Source organism: Bombina bombina, chromosome 5, assembly GCF_027579735.1.
Source record: "Bombina bombina isolate aBomBom1 chromosome 5, aBomBom1.pri, whole genome shotgun sequence".
NCBI classification, from domain to species: Eukaryota; Metazoa; Chordata; class Amphibia; order Anura; family Bombinatoridae; genus Bombina; species Bombina bombina.
This window is the reverse complement of record NC_069503.1, coordinates 600,393,270-600,410,901: the sequence shown is the minus strand read 5'-3', so window position 1 is coordinate 600,410,901 and position 17,632 is coordinate 600,393,270. Positions and strand designations below refer to the sequence as shown.

General features: G+C 42.4%; 1 protein-coding gene across 1 annotated transcript in view; it reads right to left on the bottom strand.

Annotated features, from left to right (window-relative positions):
- CUL1 (cullin 1) overlaps nt 1-17,632 on the bottom strand; it is a 275,965-nt gene that overhangs the window by 43,581 nt on the left and 214,752 nt on the right. The window contains exon 18 of the mRNA XM_053715813.1: nt 9,979-10,026. Coding sequence (XP_053571788.1) covers nt 9,979-10,026 — 48 coding nt within the window. The remainder of the gene's footprint in view (nt 1-9,978; nt 10,027-17,632) is intronic.

The window sequence follows — 17,632 nt, the reverse complement described above, 5'->3', positions numbered from 1 at the left end:
TCCTTCTTTGGTACAATGAAGAGATTTGAATAAAACCCCAGCCCCTATTCCAGAACTGGAACTGGCATAATTACTCCAGCCAACTCTAGATCTGAAACACATTTCAGAAATGCTTGAGCCTTCGCTGGATTTACTGGGACACGGGAAAGAAAAAATCTCTTTGCAGGAGGCCTTATCTTGAAGCCAATTCTGTACCCTTCTGAAACAATATTCTGAATCCAAAGATTGTGAACGGAATTGATCCAAATTTCTTTGAAAAAACGTAATCTGCCCCCTACCAGCTGAGCTGGAATGAGGGCCGCACCTTCATGTGGACTTAGGAGCTGGCTTTGATTTTCTAAAAGGCTTGGATTTATTCCAGACTGGAGATGGTTTCCAAACTGATACCGCTCCTGAGGATGAAGGATCAGGCTTTTGTTCCTTGTTGTGACGAAAGGAACGAAAACGATTATTAGACCTAAATTTACCTTTAGATTTTTTATCCCGTGGTAAAAAAGTTCCTTTCCCTCCAGTAACAGTTGAGATAATAGAATCCAACTGAGAACCAAATAATTTATTACCCTGGAAAGAAAGGGAAAGCAGAGTAGACTTTGAAGACATATCAGCATTCCAAGTTTTAAGCCATAAAGCTCTTCTAGCTAAAATAGCTAGAGACATATACCTGACATCAACTCTAATGATATCAAAGATGGCATCACAAATAAAATTATTATAATGTTGAAGAATAATAATAATGCTATGAGAATTATGATCTGTTACTTGTTGCGCTAAAGCTTCCAACCAAAAAGTTGAAGCTGCAGCAACATCCGCCAAAGATATAGCAGGTCTAAGAAGATTACCTGAACACAAGTAAGCTTTTCTTAGAAAGGATTCAATTTTCCTATCTAAAGGATCCTTAAAGGAAGCACCATCTGCCGTAGGAATGGTAGTACGCTTAGCAAGAGTAGAGACAGCCCCATCAACCTTAGGGATTTTGTCCCAAAACTCTAATCTGTCAGATGGCACAGGATATAATTGCTTAAAACGTTTAGAAAGAGTAAATGAATTACCCAAATTATTCTATTCCCTGGAAATTACTTCAGAAATAGCACCAGGAACAGGAAAAACTTCTAGAATAACTACAGGAGATTTAAAAACCTTATCAAAACGTTTAGATTTAGTATCAAGAGGACCAGAATCCTCAATTTCTAATGCAATTAGGACTTCTTTAAGTAAAGAACGAATAAATTCCATTTTAAATAAATATGAAGATTTATCAGCATCAACCTCTGAGACAGAATCCTCTGAACCAGAAGAACCATTATCAGAATCAGAATGATGATGTTCATTTAAAAATTCATCTGAAAAATGAGAAGTTTTAAAAGACTTTTTACGTTTACTAGAAGGAGGAATAACAGACATAGCCTTCTTAATGGATTTAGAAACAAAATCTCTTATGTTATCAGGAATACTCTGAGTATTAGGTGTTGATGGAACAGCAACAGGTAATGTAACTTTACTAAAGGAAATATCTGCATTAACAAGTTTGTCATGACATTCAATACAAACAACAGCTGGAGGAACAGCTACCAAAAGTTTACAGCAGATACACTTAGCTTTGGTAGCTCCTGCACCAGGCAGCGATTTTCCAGAAGTATCTTCTGACTCAGCTTCAACATGGACATCTTGCAATATGTAATAGAAAAAACAACATATAAAGCAAAATTGATCAAATTCCTTAAATTACAGTTTCAGGAATGGGAAAAAATGCCAGTGAACAAGCTTCTAGCAACCAGAAGCAATAAAAAATGAGACTTAAATAATGTGGAGACAAAAGTGACGCCCATATTTTTTTTAGCGCCAAATAAGACGCCCACATTATTTGGCGCCTAAATGCTTTTGGCGCCAAAAATGACGCCACATCCGGAACGCCGACATCTTTGGCGCAAAAGAAAGTAAAAAATGACGCAACTTCCGGCGACACGTATGACGCCGGAAACAGAAAAAAAATTTTGCGCCAAAAAAGTCCGCGCCAAGAATGACGCAATAAAATGAAGCATTTTCAGCCCCCGCGAGCCTAACAGCCCACAGGGAAAAGTCAAATTTTAAGGTAAGAAAAAAATTGTTTTATTCAAATGCATTATCCCAAATATGAAACTGACTGTCTGAAAATAAGGAATGTTGAACATCCTGAGTCAAGGCAAATAAATGTTTGAATACATATATTTAGAACTTTATAAAAAAGTGCCCAACCATAGCTTAGAGTGTCACAGAAAATAAGACTTACTTACCCCAGGACACTCATCTACATGTTGTAGAAAGCCAAACCAGTACTGAAACGAAAATCAGCAGAGGTAATGGTATATATATATATATAAGAGTATATCGTCGATTTGAAAAGGGAGGTAAGAGATGAATCTCTACGACCGATAACAGAGAACCTATGAAATAGACCCCGTAGAAGGAGATCATTGAATTCAAAACAGAATTTATGTTTACCTGATAAATTACTTTCTCCAACGGTGTGTCCGGTCCACGGCGTCATCCTTACTTGTGGGATATTCTCTTCCCCAACAGGAAATGGCAAAGAGCCCAGCAAAGCTGGTCACATGATCCCTCCTAGGCTCCGCCTACCCCAGTCATTCGACCGACGTTAAGGAGGAATATTTGCATAGGAGAAACCATATGTTACCGTGGTGACTGTAGTTAAAGAAAATAAATTATCAGACCTGATTAAAAAAACCAGGGCGGGCCGTGGACCGGACACACCGTTGGAGAAAGTAATTTATCAGGTAAACATAAATTCTGTTTTCTCCAACATAGGTGTGTCCGGTCCACGGCGTCATCCTTACTTGTGGGAACCAATACCAAAGCTTTAGGACACGGATGAAGGGAGGGAGCAAATCAGGTCACCTAAATGGAAGGCACCACGGCTTGCAAAACCTTTCTCCCAAAAATAGCCTCAGAAGAAGCAAAAGTATCAAATTTGTAAAATTTGGTAAAAGTGTGCAGTGAAAACCAAGTCGCTGCCTTACATATCTGATCAACAGAAGCCTCGTTCTTGAAGGCCCATGTGGAAGCCACAGCCCTAGTGGAGTGAGCTGTGATTCTTTCAGGAGGCTGCCGTCCGGCAGTCTCATAAGCCAATCGGATAATGCTTTTAATCCAGAAGGAGAGAGAGGTAGAAGTTGCTTTTTGACCTCTCCGTTTACCAGAATAAACAACAAACAAAGACAAAGTTTGTCTGAAATCCTTAGTAGCTGCTAAGTAAAATTTGAGAGCACGAACTACATCCAAGTTGTGCAACAAACGTTCCTTCTTTGAAACTGGATTAGGACACAAAGAAGGCACAACTATCTCCTGGTTAATGTTTTTGTTAGAAACAACTTTTGGAAGAAAACCAGGTTTAGTACGCAAAACCACCTTATCTGCATGGAACACCAGATAAGGAGAAGAACACTGCAGAGCAGATAATTCTGAAACTCTTCTAGCAGAAGAAATTGCAACCAAAAACAAAACTTTCCAAGATAATAACTTAATATCAACGGAATGTAAGGGTTCAAACGGAACCCCCTGAAGAACTGAAAGAACTAGGTTGAGACTCCAAGGAGGAGTCAAAATTTTGTAAACAGGCTTGATTCTAACCAGAGCCTGAACAAAGGCTAGAACATCTGGCACAGCTGCCAGCTTTTTGTGAAGTAACACAGACAAGGCAGAAATCTGTCCCATCAAGGAACTTGCAGATAATCCTTTTTCCAATCCTTCTCGAAGGAAGGATAGACTCTTAGGAATCTTAACCTTGTCCCAAGGGAATCCTGCAGATTCACACCAACAGATATACCAAATTATGTGGTAATTTTTCTGGTTACAGGCTTTCAGGCCTGAACAAGAGTATTAATAACAGAATCTGAGAACCCTCGCTTTGATAAGATCAAGCGTTCAATCTCCAAGCAGTCAGCTGGAGTGGGTCGAACGGACCTAGAACAAGAAGGTCTCTCAAAGGTAGCTTCCATGGTGGAGCCGATGACATATTCACCAGATCTGCATACCAAGTCCTGCGTGGCCACGCAGGAGCTATCAAAATCACCGACGCCCTCTCCTGATGGATCCTGGCTACCAGCCTGGGGATGAGAGGAAACGGCGGGAACACATAAGCTAGTTTGAAGGTCCAAGGTGCTACTAGTGCATCCACTAGAGCCGCCTTGGGATCCCTGGATCTGTACCCGTAGTAAGGAACTCTGAAGTTCTGACGAGAGGCCATCAGATCCATGTCTGGAATGCCCCACGGTTGAGTGACTTGGGCAAAGATTTCCGGATGGAGTTCCCACTCCCCCGGATGCAATGTCTGACGACTCAGAAAATCCGCTTCCCAATTTTCCACTCCTGGGATGTGGATAGCAGACAGGTGGCAGGAGTAAGACTCCGCCCATAGAATGATTTTGGTCACTTCTTCCATCGCTAGGGAACTCCTTGTTCCCCCCTGATGGTTGATGTATGAACTTGGCCCTCTCTAGCTGAGGCCAAGCTTTGAGAGCATTGAATATCGCTCTCAGTTCCAGAATATTTATCGGTAGAAGAGATTCTACCCGAGACCAAAGACCCTGAGCTTTCAGGGATCCCCAGACCGCGCCCCAGCCCATCAGACTGGCGTCGGTCGTGACAATGACCCACTCTGGTCTGCGGAAGGTCATCCCTTGTGACAGGTTGTCCAGGGACAGCCACCAACGGAATGAGTCTCTGGTCCTCTGATTTACTTGTATCTTCGGAGACAAGTCTGAATAGTCCCCATTCCACTGACTGAGCATGAACAGTTGTAATGGTCTTAGATGAATGCGCACAAAAGGAACTATGTCCATTGCCGCTACCATCAAACCTATCACTTCCATGCACTGCGCTATGGAAGGAAGAGGAACGGAATGAAGTATCCGACAAGAGTCTAGAAGTTTTGTTTTTCTGGCTTCTGTCAGAAAAATCCTCATTTCTAAGGAGTCTAATATAGTTCCCAAGAAGGGAACCCTCGTTGACGGAGATAGAGAACTCTTTTCCACGTTCACTTTCCATCCGTGAGATCTGAGAAAGGCCAGGACAATGTCCGTGTGAGCCTTTACTTGAGGAAGGGACGACGCTCGAATCAGAATGTCGTCCAAGTAAGGTACTACAGCAATGCCCCTTGGTCTTAGCACCGCCAGAAGGGACCCTAGTACCTATGAGAAAATCCTAGGAGCAGTGGCTAATCCGAAAGAAAATGCCACGAACTGGAAATGCTTGTCCAGGAATGCAAACCTTAGGAACCGATGATGTTCCTTGTGGATAGGAATATGTAGATACGCATCCTTGAAATCCACCTTGGTCATGAATTGACCTTCCTGGATGGAAGGAAGAAGTGTTCGAATGGTTTCCATCTTGAACGATGGAACCTTGAGAAACTTGTTCAAGATCTTGAGATCTAAGATTGGTCTGAACGTTCCCTCTTTTTTGGGAACTATGAACAGATTGGAGTAGAACCCCATCCCTTGTTCTCCTAATGGAACAGGATGAATCACTCCCATTTTTAGCAGGTCTTCTACCCAATGTAAGAATGCCTGTCTTCTTATGTGGTCTGAAGACAACTGAGACCTGTGGAACCTCCCCCTTGGAGGAAGCCCCTTGAACTCCAGAGAATAACCTTGGGAGACTATTTCTAGCGCCCAAGGATCCAGAACATCTCTTTCCCAAGCCTGAGCGAAGAGAGAGAGTCTGCCCCCCACCAGATCCGGTCCCGGATCGGGGGCCCGCATTTCATGCTGTCTTGGTAGCAGTGGCAGGTTTCCTGGCCTGCTTTCCTTTGCTCCAGCCTTGCATAGGTCTCCAGGCTGGATTGGCTTGAGAAGTATTACCTTCCTGCTTAGAGGACGTAGCCCTTGGGGCTGATCCGTTTCTGCGAAAGGGACGAAACTTAGGTTTATTTTTGGTCTTGAAAAGACCTATCCTGAGGAAGGGCGTGGCCCTTGCCCCCAGTGATATCAGAGATAATCTCTTTCAAGTCAGGGCCAAAGAGTGTTTTCCCCTTGAAAGGAATGTCAAGCAATTTGTTCTTGGAAGACGCATCCGCTGCCCAAGATTTTAACCAAAGCGCTCTGCGCCACAATAGCAAACCCAGAATTTTTTCGCCGCTAACCTAGCCAATTGCAAGGTGGCGTCTAGGGTGAAAGAATTAGCCAATTTAAGAGCACGAATTCTGTCCATAATCTCCTCATAAGAAGAAGAATTACTAATAATCGCCTTTCCTAGCTCATCAAACTAGAAACACGCGGCTGCAGTGACAGGGACAATGCATGCAATTGGTTGTAGAAGGGAACCTTGCTGAACAAACATCTTTAGCAGACCTTCTAATTTTTTATCCATAGGATCTTGGAAAGCACAACTATCTTCTATGGGTATAGTGGCGCGCTTGTGTAGAGTAGAAACCGCCCCCTCGACCTTGGGGACTGTCTGCCATCAGTCCTTTCTGGGGTCGACTATAGGAAAACAATTTTATAAATATGGGGGGAGGTACTAAAGGTATACCGGGCCTGTCCCATTCTTTACTAACAATGTACGCCACCCGCTTGGATATAGGAAAAGCTTCGGGGGGCCCCGGGGCCTCTAAGAACTTTTCCATTTTACATAGTGGTTCTGGAATGACCAGATAATCACAATCATCCAAATTGGATAACACCTCCTTAAGCAGAGCGCGGAGATGTTCCAACTTAAATTTAAAAGTAATCACATCAGGTTCAGCTTGTTGAGAAATGTTTCCTGAATCTGAAATTTCTCCCTCAGACAAAACCTCCCTGGCCCCCTCAGACTGGTGTAGGGGCCCTTCAGAAACCATATCATCAGCGTTCTCATGCTCTACAGAATTTTCTAAAACAGAGCAGTCGCGCTTTCACTGATAAGTGGGCATATTGGCTAAAATGTTTTTGATAGAATTATCCATTACAGCCGTTAAATGTTGCATAGTAAGGAGTATTGGCGCACTAGATGTACTAGGGGCCTCCTGTATGGGCAAGACTGGTGTAGACGAAGGAGGGGATGATGCAGTACCATGCTTACTCCCCTCACTTGAGGAATCATCTTGGGCATCATTTTTACTAAATTTTTTTATGACATAAAATACATATAGTTAAATGAGAAGGAACCTTGGTTTCCCCACAGTCAGAACACAATCTATCTGGTAGTTCAGACATGTTAAACAGGCATAAACTTGATAACAAAGCACAAAAAACGTTTTAAAATAAAACCGTTACTGTCACTTTAAATTTTAAACTAAACACACTTTATTACTGCAATTGCGAAAAAGTATGAAGGAATTGTTCAAAATTCACCAAAATTTCACCACAGTGTCTTAAAGCCTAAAAAGTATTGCACACCAAATTTGGAAGCTTTAACCCTTAAAATAACGGAACCGGAGCCGTTTTTATATTTAACCCCTTTACAGTCCCTGGAATCTGCTTTGCTGAGACCCAACCAAGCCCAAAGGGGAATACGATACCAAATGATGCCTTCAGAAAGACTTTTCTATGTATCAGAGCTCCACACACATGCAGCTGCATGCCATGCTGTCCTCAAAAACAAGTGCGCCATACCGGCGCGAAAATGAGGCTCTGACTATGATTAGGGAAAGCCCCTAAAGAATAAGGTGTCAAAAACAGTGCCTGCCGATATAATCATATCAAAATACCCAGAATAAATGATTCCTCAAGGCTAAATATGTGTTAATAATGAATCGATTTAGCCCAGAAAAAGTCTACAGTCTTAATAAGCCCTTGTGAAGCCCTTATTTACTATCTTAATAAACATGGCTTACCGGATCCCATAGGGAAAATGACAGCTTCCAGCATTACATCGTCTTGTTAGAATGTGTCATACCTCAAGCAGTAAGAGACTGCACACTGTTCCCCCAACTGAAGTTAATTGCACTCAACAGTCCTGTGTGGAACAGCCATGGATTTTAGTTACGGTGCTAAAATCATTTTCCTCATACAAACAGAAATCTTCATCTCTTTTCTGTTTCTGAGTAAATAGTACATACCAGCACTATTTTAAAATAACAAACTCTTGATTGAATAATAAAAACTACAGTTAAACACTAAAAAACTCTAAGCCATCTCCGTGGAGATGTTGCCTGTACAACGGCAAAGAGAATGACTGGGGAAGGCGGAGCCTAGGAGGGATCATGTGACCAGCTTTGCTGGGCTCTTTGCCATTTCCTGTTGGGGAAGAGAATATCCCACAAGTAAGGATGACGCCGTGGACCGGACACACCTATGTTGGAGAAATAGGCAATACTCTCCTCACATCCCTCTGACATTCACTGCACGCTGAGAGGAAAACCGGGCTCCAACCTGCTGCGGAGCGCATATCAACGTAGAATCTAGCACAAACTTACTTCACCACCTCCATAGGAGGCAAAGTTTGTAAAACTGATTTGTGGGTGTGGTGAGGGGTGTATTTGTAGGCATTTTGAGGTTTGGGAAACTTTGCCCCTCCTGGTAGGAATGTATATCCCATACGTCACTAGCTCATGGACTCTTGCTAATTACATGAAAGAAACGTTTTTTAAACACAGTCACAACAACTGCCACAGTCTACTGTAATTGTTACCCTCCTCAAACACGACTTTGAAGCCTTTTGAGCCCTTCAGAGATGTCCTGTATCATGCAGAGGGAAGCTGAATGTCTGTCAGTATTTTTAGCTGCACAGAAAAGCACTAAAATAGGTCCTTCCCACTCATATTGCAACAGTGGAAAGCTTCAGGAAACTGTCTCTAGGCAGAAATCAAACCAGCCATGTGGAAAAAAACTAGGCCCCAATAAGTTTTGTCACCAAACATATATAAAAACGATTAACATGCCAGCAAACGTTTTATATTACATTTTTATAAGAGTATGCATCTCTATTAATAAGCCTGATACCAGTAGCTATCACTGCATTTAAGGCTTTACTTACATTAATCCGGTATAAGCAGCATTTTCTAGCAAATTCCATCCCTAGAAAAATATTAACTGCACATACCTTATTGCAGGAAAACCTGCACGCCATTCCTTCTCTGAAGTTACCTCACTCCTCAGAATATGTGAGAACAGCCATGGATCTTAGTTACTTCTGCTAAGATTATAGAAAATGCAGGCAGATTCTTCTTCTAAAAACTGCCTGAGAAACAGCACACTCCGGTACCATTTAAAAATAACAAACTTTTGATTGAAGAAATAAACTAAGTATAAAACACCACTCTCCTCTTACGACCTCCATCTTTGTTGAGGGTTGCAAGAGAATGACTGGATATGGCAGTTAGGGGAGGAGCTATATAGCAGCTCTGCTGTGGGTGATCCTCTTGCAACTTCCTGTTGGGAAGGAGAATATCCCATAAGTAATGGATGATCCGTGGACTGGATACACTTAACAAGAGAAAGCAGTCACAAAAAACAAATTAATTTATCCAGATAAAAATACATGTGAATAATAACAGTAATATACCAATAAGCAGCCATCATGTAGCCCATAAATGCAGCCTCAAGAAAGTCCAGCAATGTGAAAATAAGACAGAATACCGTAAGACCCAAATACCCTTCCTTTCCATCAAACAAGAAGCAGAACCAATGGTGAACTGACTGTTACTAGGAGTTGGTGGCAACTGTTTTCTTTGATGCATTTAAGATGGCATTTAAAAAAGTAGTAGTAATAGTAACTTTCAGCCTATAAAGTAAGAATAATGTAGTTTCAAACCTACATTTCCTGCTAGTTTCAATACAAATTTTGCTCCATCAAATACTAAACGTGAATCTTTAGAGAAAAGTAAAGTAGCAGCCACATTGTAGGGAATATTTTTGTATCTGTTTCTATAAACTACAGTATTTTTTTTTAATCAATATTCATCTATTGGCTGGACTCTTGATATGGACAATAATTAATAGAACTTTTGTTTTGTTTCATATGCTATCTAAAACTTGGTACCTCATGAATAGAAGGGACACTTACCAATAACTTTGACTTCAACAGGATTTGAAGAACTTGCACAAGGATATCCTGTAATCATAAAATGAAAAACAATGCAGTGCCCTTGCTTGTCTCTAGCAACTAATAGATACATCAGGTTCTAAAACATTAAAAGGACACTAAACACAAACATTTTCTATCATGACTCAGGTAGAGAATACAATTTTAAACAACATTAAAATTTACTTCTATTATCTAATTTGCATCATTCTTTAGATATCCTTTGTTGAAGGAATAGCAATGCACATGGATTAGCCAATCACGAGGCATCTCTTTGCAGCCACCAATCAGCAGCTACTGAGCCTATCTAGATATGCTTTTTAGCAACGGATATCAAGAGCATAAAGCAAATTAGATAATACAAGTAAATTAGAAAGTTGTTCAAAAATGGCATGCTCTTTCTAAATCAAGAAAGAAAAAATTGGGGTTTCATGTCCCTTTAAGGAACAAACAAAATATTAACTTTTTTTAATAATATTATATGGTTTAGAATATCAATTATTTTCTAGAAAATGCAATCATGAAAAGGAACACAGCATAAAGAATTGTTAATTATTTTCAATGTGCTTTAACCCCTTAGTGACCAGAGCACTTTTCCATTTTCTGTCCGTTTGGGACCAAGGCTATTTTTACATTTTTGCGGTGTTTGTGTTTAGCTGTAATTTTCTTCTTACTCATTTACTGTACCCACACATATTATATACCGTTTTTCTCGCCATTAAATGGACTTTCTAAAGATACCATTATTTTCATCATATCTTATAATTTACTATAAAAAAATGATAAAATATGAGGAAAAATTGAAAAAAACACACTTTTTCTAACTTTGACCCCCAAAATCTGTTACATATCTAAAACCACCAAAAAACACCCATGTTAAATAGTTTCTAAATTTTGTCCTGAGTTTAGAAATACCCAATGTTTACATGTTCTTTGCTTTTTTTGCAAGTTATAGGGCCATAAATACAAGTAGCACTTTGCTATTTCCAAACCATTTTTTTCCAAAATTAGCGCTAGTTACATTAGAACACTGATATCTTTCAGGAATCCCTGAATATCCCTTGACATGAATATATTTTTTTTTAGTAGACATCCCAAAGTATTGATCTAGGCCAATTTTGGTATATTTCATACCACCATTTCACCGCCAAATGCGATCAAATACAAAAAATTGTTCACTTTTTCACAAATTTTTTCACAAACTTTAGGTTTCTCACTGAAATCATTTACAAACAGCTTGTGCAATTATGGCATAAATGGTTGTAAATTCTTCTCTGGGATCCCCTTTGTTCAGAAATAGCACACATATATGGCTTTGGCGTTGCTTTTTGGTAATTAGAAGGCCGCTAAATGCCACTGCGCACCACAAGTGTATCATGCCCAGCAGTTAAGGGGTTAATTAGGGAGCTTTTAGGGAGCTTGTAGGGTTAATTTTAGCTTTAGTGTAGTGTAGTAGACAACCCCAAGTATTGATCTAGGCACGTTTTGGTATATTTCATACCACCATTTCACCGCCAAATGCGATCAAATACAAAAAATTGTTCACTTTTTCACAAATTTTTTCACAAACTTTAGGTTTCTCACTGAAATCATTTACAAACAGCTTGTGCAATTATGGCATAAATGGTTGTAAATTCTTCTCTGGGATCCCCTTTGTTCAGAAATAGCAGACATATATGACTTTGGCGTTGCTTTCTGGTAATTAGAAGGCCACTAAATCCTGTTGCGCCTCACACGTGTATTATGGCTAGCAGTGAAAGGGTTAATTAGAGAGTTTGTAGTGAGCTTGCAGGGTTAATTTTAGCTTTAGTGTAGAGATCAGCCTCCCATCTGACACATCCCACCCCCTGATCCCTCCCAAACAGCTCCCTTCCCTCCCCCACCCCACAATTGTCCCCGCCATCTTAAGTACTGGCAGAAAGTCTGCCAGTACTAAAATAAAAGGGTTTTAAAAAAAAAATGAATTTTTTTTTTAGCATATTTACATATGCTACTGTGTAGGATCCCCCCCTTAGCCCCCAACCTCCCTGATCCCCCCCAAAACCGCTCTCTAACCCTCCCCTCTGCCTTATTGGGGGCCATCTTGGGTACTGGCAGCTGTCTGCCAGTACCCAGTTTACAATAAAAAGTGCTTTTTTTTTTTGTTTTTTTGTTTTTTTCTGTAGTGTAGCTTCCCCACCCCCCCACAGACAAACCCCCACCACCTTGCTGATTGTTTTAATTTTAATTGTTTTTATATTTTTTATTTCCCCATTTTCTGCAGTGTAGCGGTTCCCACCCGCTCCCTCCCCGTGCACGCGCCTGCCCCCACCCTCCCGTGCACGCGCGCGCGCCCGTGCGCGCCCCCAGCCACCCCCGCCCACGATCCCGCCCCCCTTCACATCCACAGGGCCATCGATGGCCGCCACCCGCCTCCCGGTCCGGCTCCCACCCACCAACACAGGGAGCAACCGATCTCCGGTGCAGAGAGGGCCACAGAGTGGCTCTCTCTGCACCGGATGACTTAAAAAGGTTATTGCAGGATGCCTCCATATCGAGGCATCACTGCAATAACCGGAAAGCAGCTGGAAGCGAGCAGGATCGCTTCCAGCTGCTTTCCACACTGAGGACGTGCAGGGTACGTTCTCAGGCATTAACTGCCTTTTTTCTGAGGACGTACCCTGCACGTCCTCAGTCGTTAAGGGGTTAATGCACAAAAACCAGTTTAAATTCTCAAGTTTGTTCTTCTAATCCTAATTTCTACATCTCATATTTTAAGTGAGAGTTTTTTTTCTCTGTGTGCTAAATAAATCCACTTATATGGTCCATAAATAGCAATGTAATCTTTGCATGGTCACTCAGTTAATAACAGTCATTCTGGTCTGACCTGGTCAGGTCAGTACCCAGAACTATACATCTCAAAACCGATAAAATCAAATTTAAAAATCAAAATGTATGCTTACCAGATAAATTCCTTTCTTGCCTGGCAGGGAAAGTCCCCGACTTTATTCCTTACTGTTGGGAATATCAACACCTGGCCACCAGTAGGAGGCAAAGACAGCCCAGCCAAAGGCTATAAATATCCCTCCCATTTCCCCTATCCCCCCAGTCATTCAGCCGAGGGAACAAGGAAAAGCAGGAGAAACATCAGGGTATAGAGGTACCAGAAGAGAAAATCAAAGGGAAGCCGCCTAAAAAAAACATAATTTATGCTTACCTGATAAATTCCTTTCTTCTGTTGTGTGATCAGTCCACGGGTCATCATTACTTCTGGGATATAACTCCTCCCCAACAGGAAATGCAAGAGGATTCACCCAGCAGAGCTGCATATAGCTCCTCCCCTCTACGTCAGTCCCAGTCATTCGACCAAGAATCAACGAGAAAGGAGTAACCAAGGGTGAAGTGGTGACTGGAGTATAATTTAAAAGATATTTACCTGCCTTAAAACAGGGCGGGCCGTGGACTGATCACACAACAGAAGAAAGGAATTTATCAGGTAAGCATAAATTATGTTTTCTTCTGTTATGTGTGATCAGTCCACGGGTCATCATTACTTCTGGGATACCAATACCAAAGCAAAAGTACACGGATGACGGGAGGGATAGGCAGGCTCATTATACAGAAGGAACCACTGCCTGAAGAACCTTTCTCCCAAAAATAGCCTCCGAAGAAGCAAAAGTGTCAAATTTGTAAAATTTGGAAAAAGTATGAAGCGAAGACCAAGTTGCAGCCTTGCAAATCTGTTCAACAGAGGCCTCATTCTTAAAGGCCCAAGTGGAAGCCACAGCTCTAGTGGAGTGAGCTGTAATTCTTTCAGGAGGCTGCTGTCCAGCAGTCTCATAGGCTAAACGTATTATGCTACGAAGCCAAAAAGAGAGAGAGGTAGCAGAAGCTTTTTGACCTCTCCTCTGTCCAGAATAAACGACAAACAGGGAAGAAGTTTGGCGAAAATCTTTAGTTGCCTGCAAGTAGAACTTGAGGGCACGAACTACATCCAGATTGTGTAGAAGACGTTCCTTCTTTGAAGAAGGATTTGGGCACAAGGATGGAACAACAATCTCTTGATTGATGTTCCTGTTAGTGACTACCTTAGGTAAGAACCCAGGTTTAGTACGCAGAACTACCTTGTCTGAGTGAAAAATCAGATAAGGAGAATCACAATGTAAGGCTGATAACTCAGAGACTCTTCGAGCCGAGGAAATAGCCATTAAAAACAGAACTTTCCAAGATAATAATTTTATATCAATGGAATGAAGGGGTTCAAACGGAACACCCTGTAAAACGTTAAGAACTAAGTTTAAACTCCATGGCGGAGCAACAGCTTTAAACACAGGCTTGATCCTAGCTAAAGCCTGACAAAAAGCCTGGACGTCTGGATTTTCTGACAGACGCCTGTGTAACAAGATGGACAGAGCTGAAATCTGTCCCTTTAATGAACTAGCTGATAAACCCTTTTCTAAACCTTCTTGTAGAAAAGACAATATCCTAGCGATCCTAACCTTACTCCAGGAGTAACCTTTGGATTCGCACCAGTATAGGTATTTACGCCATATTTTATGGTAAATCCTTCTGGTAACAGGCTTCCTAGCCTGTATCAGGGTATCAATAACCGACTCAGAAAAACCACGTTTTGATAAAATCAAGCGTTCAATTTCCAAGCAGTCAGCTTCAGAGAAGTTAGATTTTGATGTTTGAATGGACCCTGTATCAGAAGGTCCTGTCTTAGAGGTAGAGACCAAGGCGGACAGGATGACATGTCCACTAGATCTGCATACCAAGTCCTGCGTGGCCATGCAGGCGCTATTAGAATCACTGATGCTCTCTCCTGTTTGATTTTGGCAATCAATCGAGGAAGCAGCGGGAAGGGTGGAAACACATAAGCCATCCCGAAGTTCCAAGGTGCTGTCAAAGCATCTATCAGAACCGCTCCCGGATCCCTGGATCTGGACCCGTAGCGAGGAAGTTTGGCGTTCTGGCGAGACGCCATGAGATCTATCTCTGGTTTGCCCCAACGTCGAAGTATTTGGGCAAAGACCTCCGGATGAAGTTCCCACTCCCCCGGATGAAAAGTCTGGCGACTCAAGAAATCCGCCTCCCAGTTCTCCACTCCCGGGATGTGGATTGCTGACAGATGGCAAGAGTGAGACTCTGCCCAGCGAATTATCTTTGATACTTCCATCATTGCTAGGGAACTTCTTGTCCCTCCCTGATGGTTGATGTAAGCTACAGTCGTGATGTTGTCCGACTGAAACCTGATGAACCCCCGAGTTGTTAATTGGGGCCAAGCCAGAAGGGCATTGAGAACTGCTCTCAATTCCAGAATGTTTATTGGAAGGAGACTCTCCTCCTGATTCCAAAGTCCCTGAGCCTTCAGAGAATTCCAGACAGCGCCCCAACCTAGTAGGCTGGCGTCTGTTGTTACAATTGTCCAGTCTGGCCTGCTGAATGGCATCCCCCTGGACAGGTGTGGCCGATAAAGCCACCATAGAAGAGAATTTCTGGTCTCTTGATTCAGATTCAGAGTAGGGGACAAATCTGAGTAATCCCCATTCCACTGACTTAGCATGCACAATTGCAGCGGTCTGAGGTGTAGGCGTGCAAAAGGTACTATGTCCATTGCCGCTACCATTAAGCCGATCACCTCCATGCATTGAGCTACTGACGGGTGTTGAGTGGAATGAAGGACACGGCATGCACTTTGAAGCTTTGTTAACCTGTCTTCTGTCAGGTAAATCTTCATTTCTACAGAATCTATAAGAGTCCCCAAGAATGGAACTCTTGTGAGAGGAAAAAGAGAACTCTTCTTTTCGTTCACTTTCCATCCATGCGACCTTAGAAATGCCAGAACTAGCTCTGTATGAGACTTGGCAGTTTGAAAGCTTGAAGCTTGTATTAGAATGTCGTCTAGGTACGGAGCTACCGAAATCCCTCGCGGTCTTAGTACCACCAGAAGGGCACCCAGAACCTTTGTGAAGATTCTTGGAGCCGTAGCCAATCCGAATGGAAGAGCTACAAACTGGTAGTGCCTGTCTAAGAAGGCAAACCTTAGATACCGGTGATGATCTTTGTGGATCGGTATGTGAAGGTAAGCATCTTTTAAATCCACTGTGGTCATGTACTGACCCTTTTGGATCATGGGTAAGATTGTCCGAATAGTTTCCATTTTGAACGATGGAACTCTTAGGAATTTGTTTAGAATCTTTAAATCTAAGATTGGCCTGAAAGTTCCCTCTTTTTTTGGGAACCACAAACAGGTTTGAGTAGAACCCTTGTCCTTGTTCCGACCGCGGAACCGGATGGATCACTCCCATTAATAACAGATCTTGTACACAGCGTAGAAACGCTTCTTTCTTTATCTGGTTTGTTGACAACCTTGACAAATGAAATCTCCCTCTTGGGGGAGATAATTTGAAGTCTAGAAGGTATCCCTGAGATATGATCTCTAGTGCCCAGGGATCCTGAACATCTCTTGCCCAGGCCTGGGCGAAGAGAGAAAGTCTGCCCCCCACTAGATCCGGTCCCGGATCGGGGGCTTTCGGTTCATGCTGTCTTTGGGGCAGCAGCAGGTTTCCTGGCCTGCTTGCTCTTGTTCCAGGACTGGTTAGGCTTCCAGCCTTGCCTGTAACGAGCAACAGCTCCTTCCTGTTTTGGTGCAGTGGAGGTTGATGCTGCTCCTGTTTTGAAATTCCGAAAGGGACGAAAATTAGACTGTCTAGCCTTAGCTTTGGCTTTGTCTTGAGGTAGGGCGTGGCCCTTACCTCCTGTAATGTCAGCGATAATTTCTTTCAAACCGGGCCCAAATTAAGACTGTCCCTTGAAAGGTATATTAAGTAATTTGGACTTAGAAGTAACATCAGCTGACCAGGATTTTAGCCACAGCGCCCTACGTGCCTGTATGGCGAATCCTGAGTTCTTAGCCGTAAGTTTGGTTAAATGTACTACGGCCTCCGAAATGAATGAATTAGCTAGTTTAAGGACTCTAAGCCTGTCCGTAATGTCGTCTAGCGTAGATGAACTAAGGTTCTCTTCCAGAGACTCAATCCAAAATGCTGCCGCAGCCGTAATCGGCGCGATACATGCAAGGGGTTGCAATATAAAACCTTGTTGAACAAACATTTTCTTAAGGTAACCCTCTAATTTTTTATCCATTGGATCTGAAAAAGCACAGCTATCCTCCACCGGGATAGTGGTACGCTTAGCTAAAGTAGAAACTGCTCCCTCCACCTTAGGGACCGTTTGCCATAAGTCCCGAGTGGTGGCGTCTATTGGAAACATCTTTCTAAATATTGGAGGGGGTGAGAACGGCACACCGGGTCTATCCCACTCCTTAGTAACAATCTCAGTTAGTCTCTTAGGTATGGGAAAAACGTCAGTACTCGCCGGTACCGCAAAGTATTTATCCAACCTACACAGTTTCTCTGGTATTGCAACGGTGTTACAATCATTGAGAGCTGCTAAGACCTCCCCTAGTAATACACGGAGGTTCTCCAATTTAAATTTAAAATTTGAAATATCTGAATCCAATCTGTTTGGATCAGAACCGTCACCCACAGAATGAAGCTCTCCGTCCTCATGCTCTGCAAGCTGTGACGCAGTATCCGACATGGCCCTAGTATTGTCAGCGCACTCTGTTCTCACCCCAGAGTGATCACGCTTG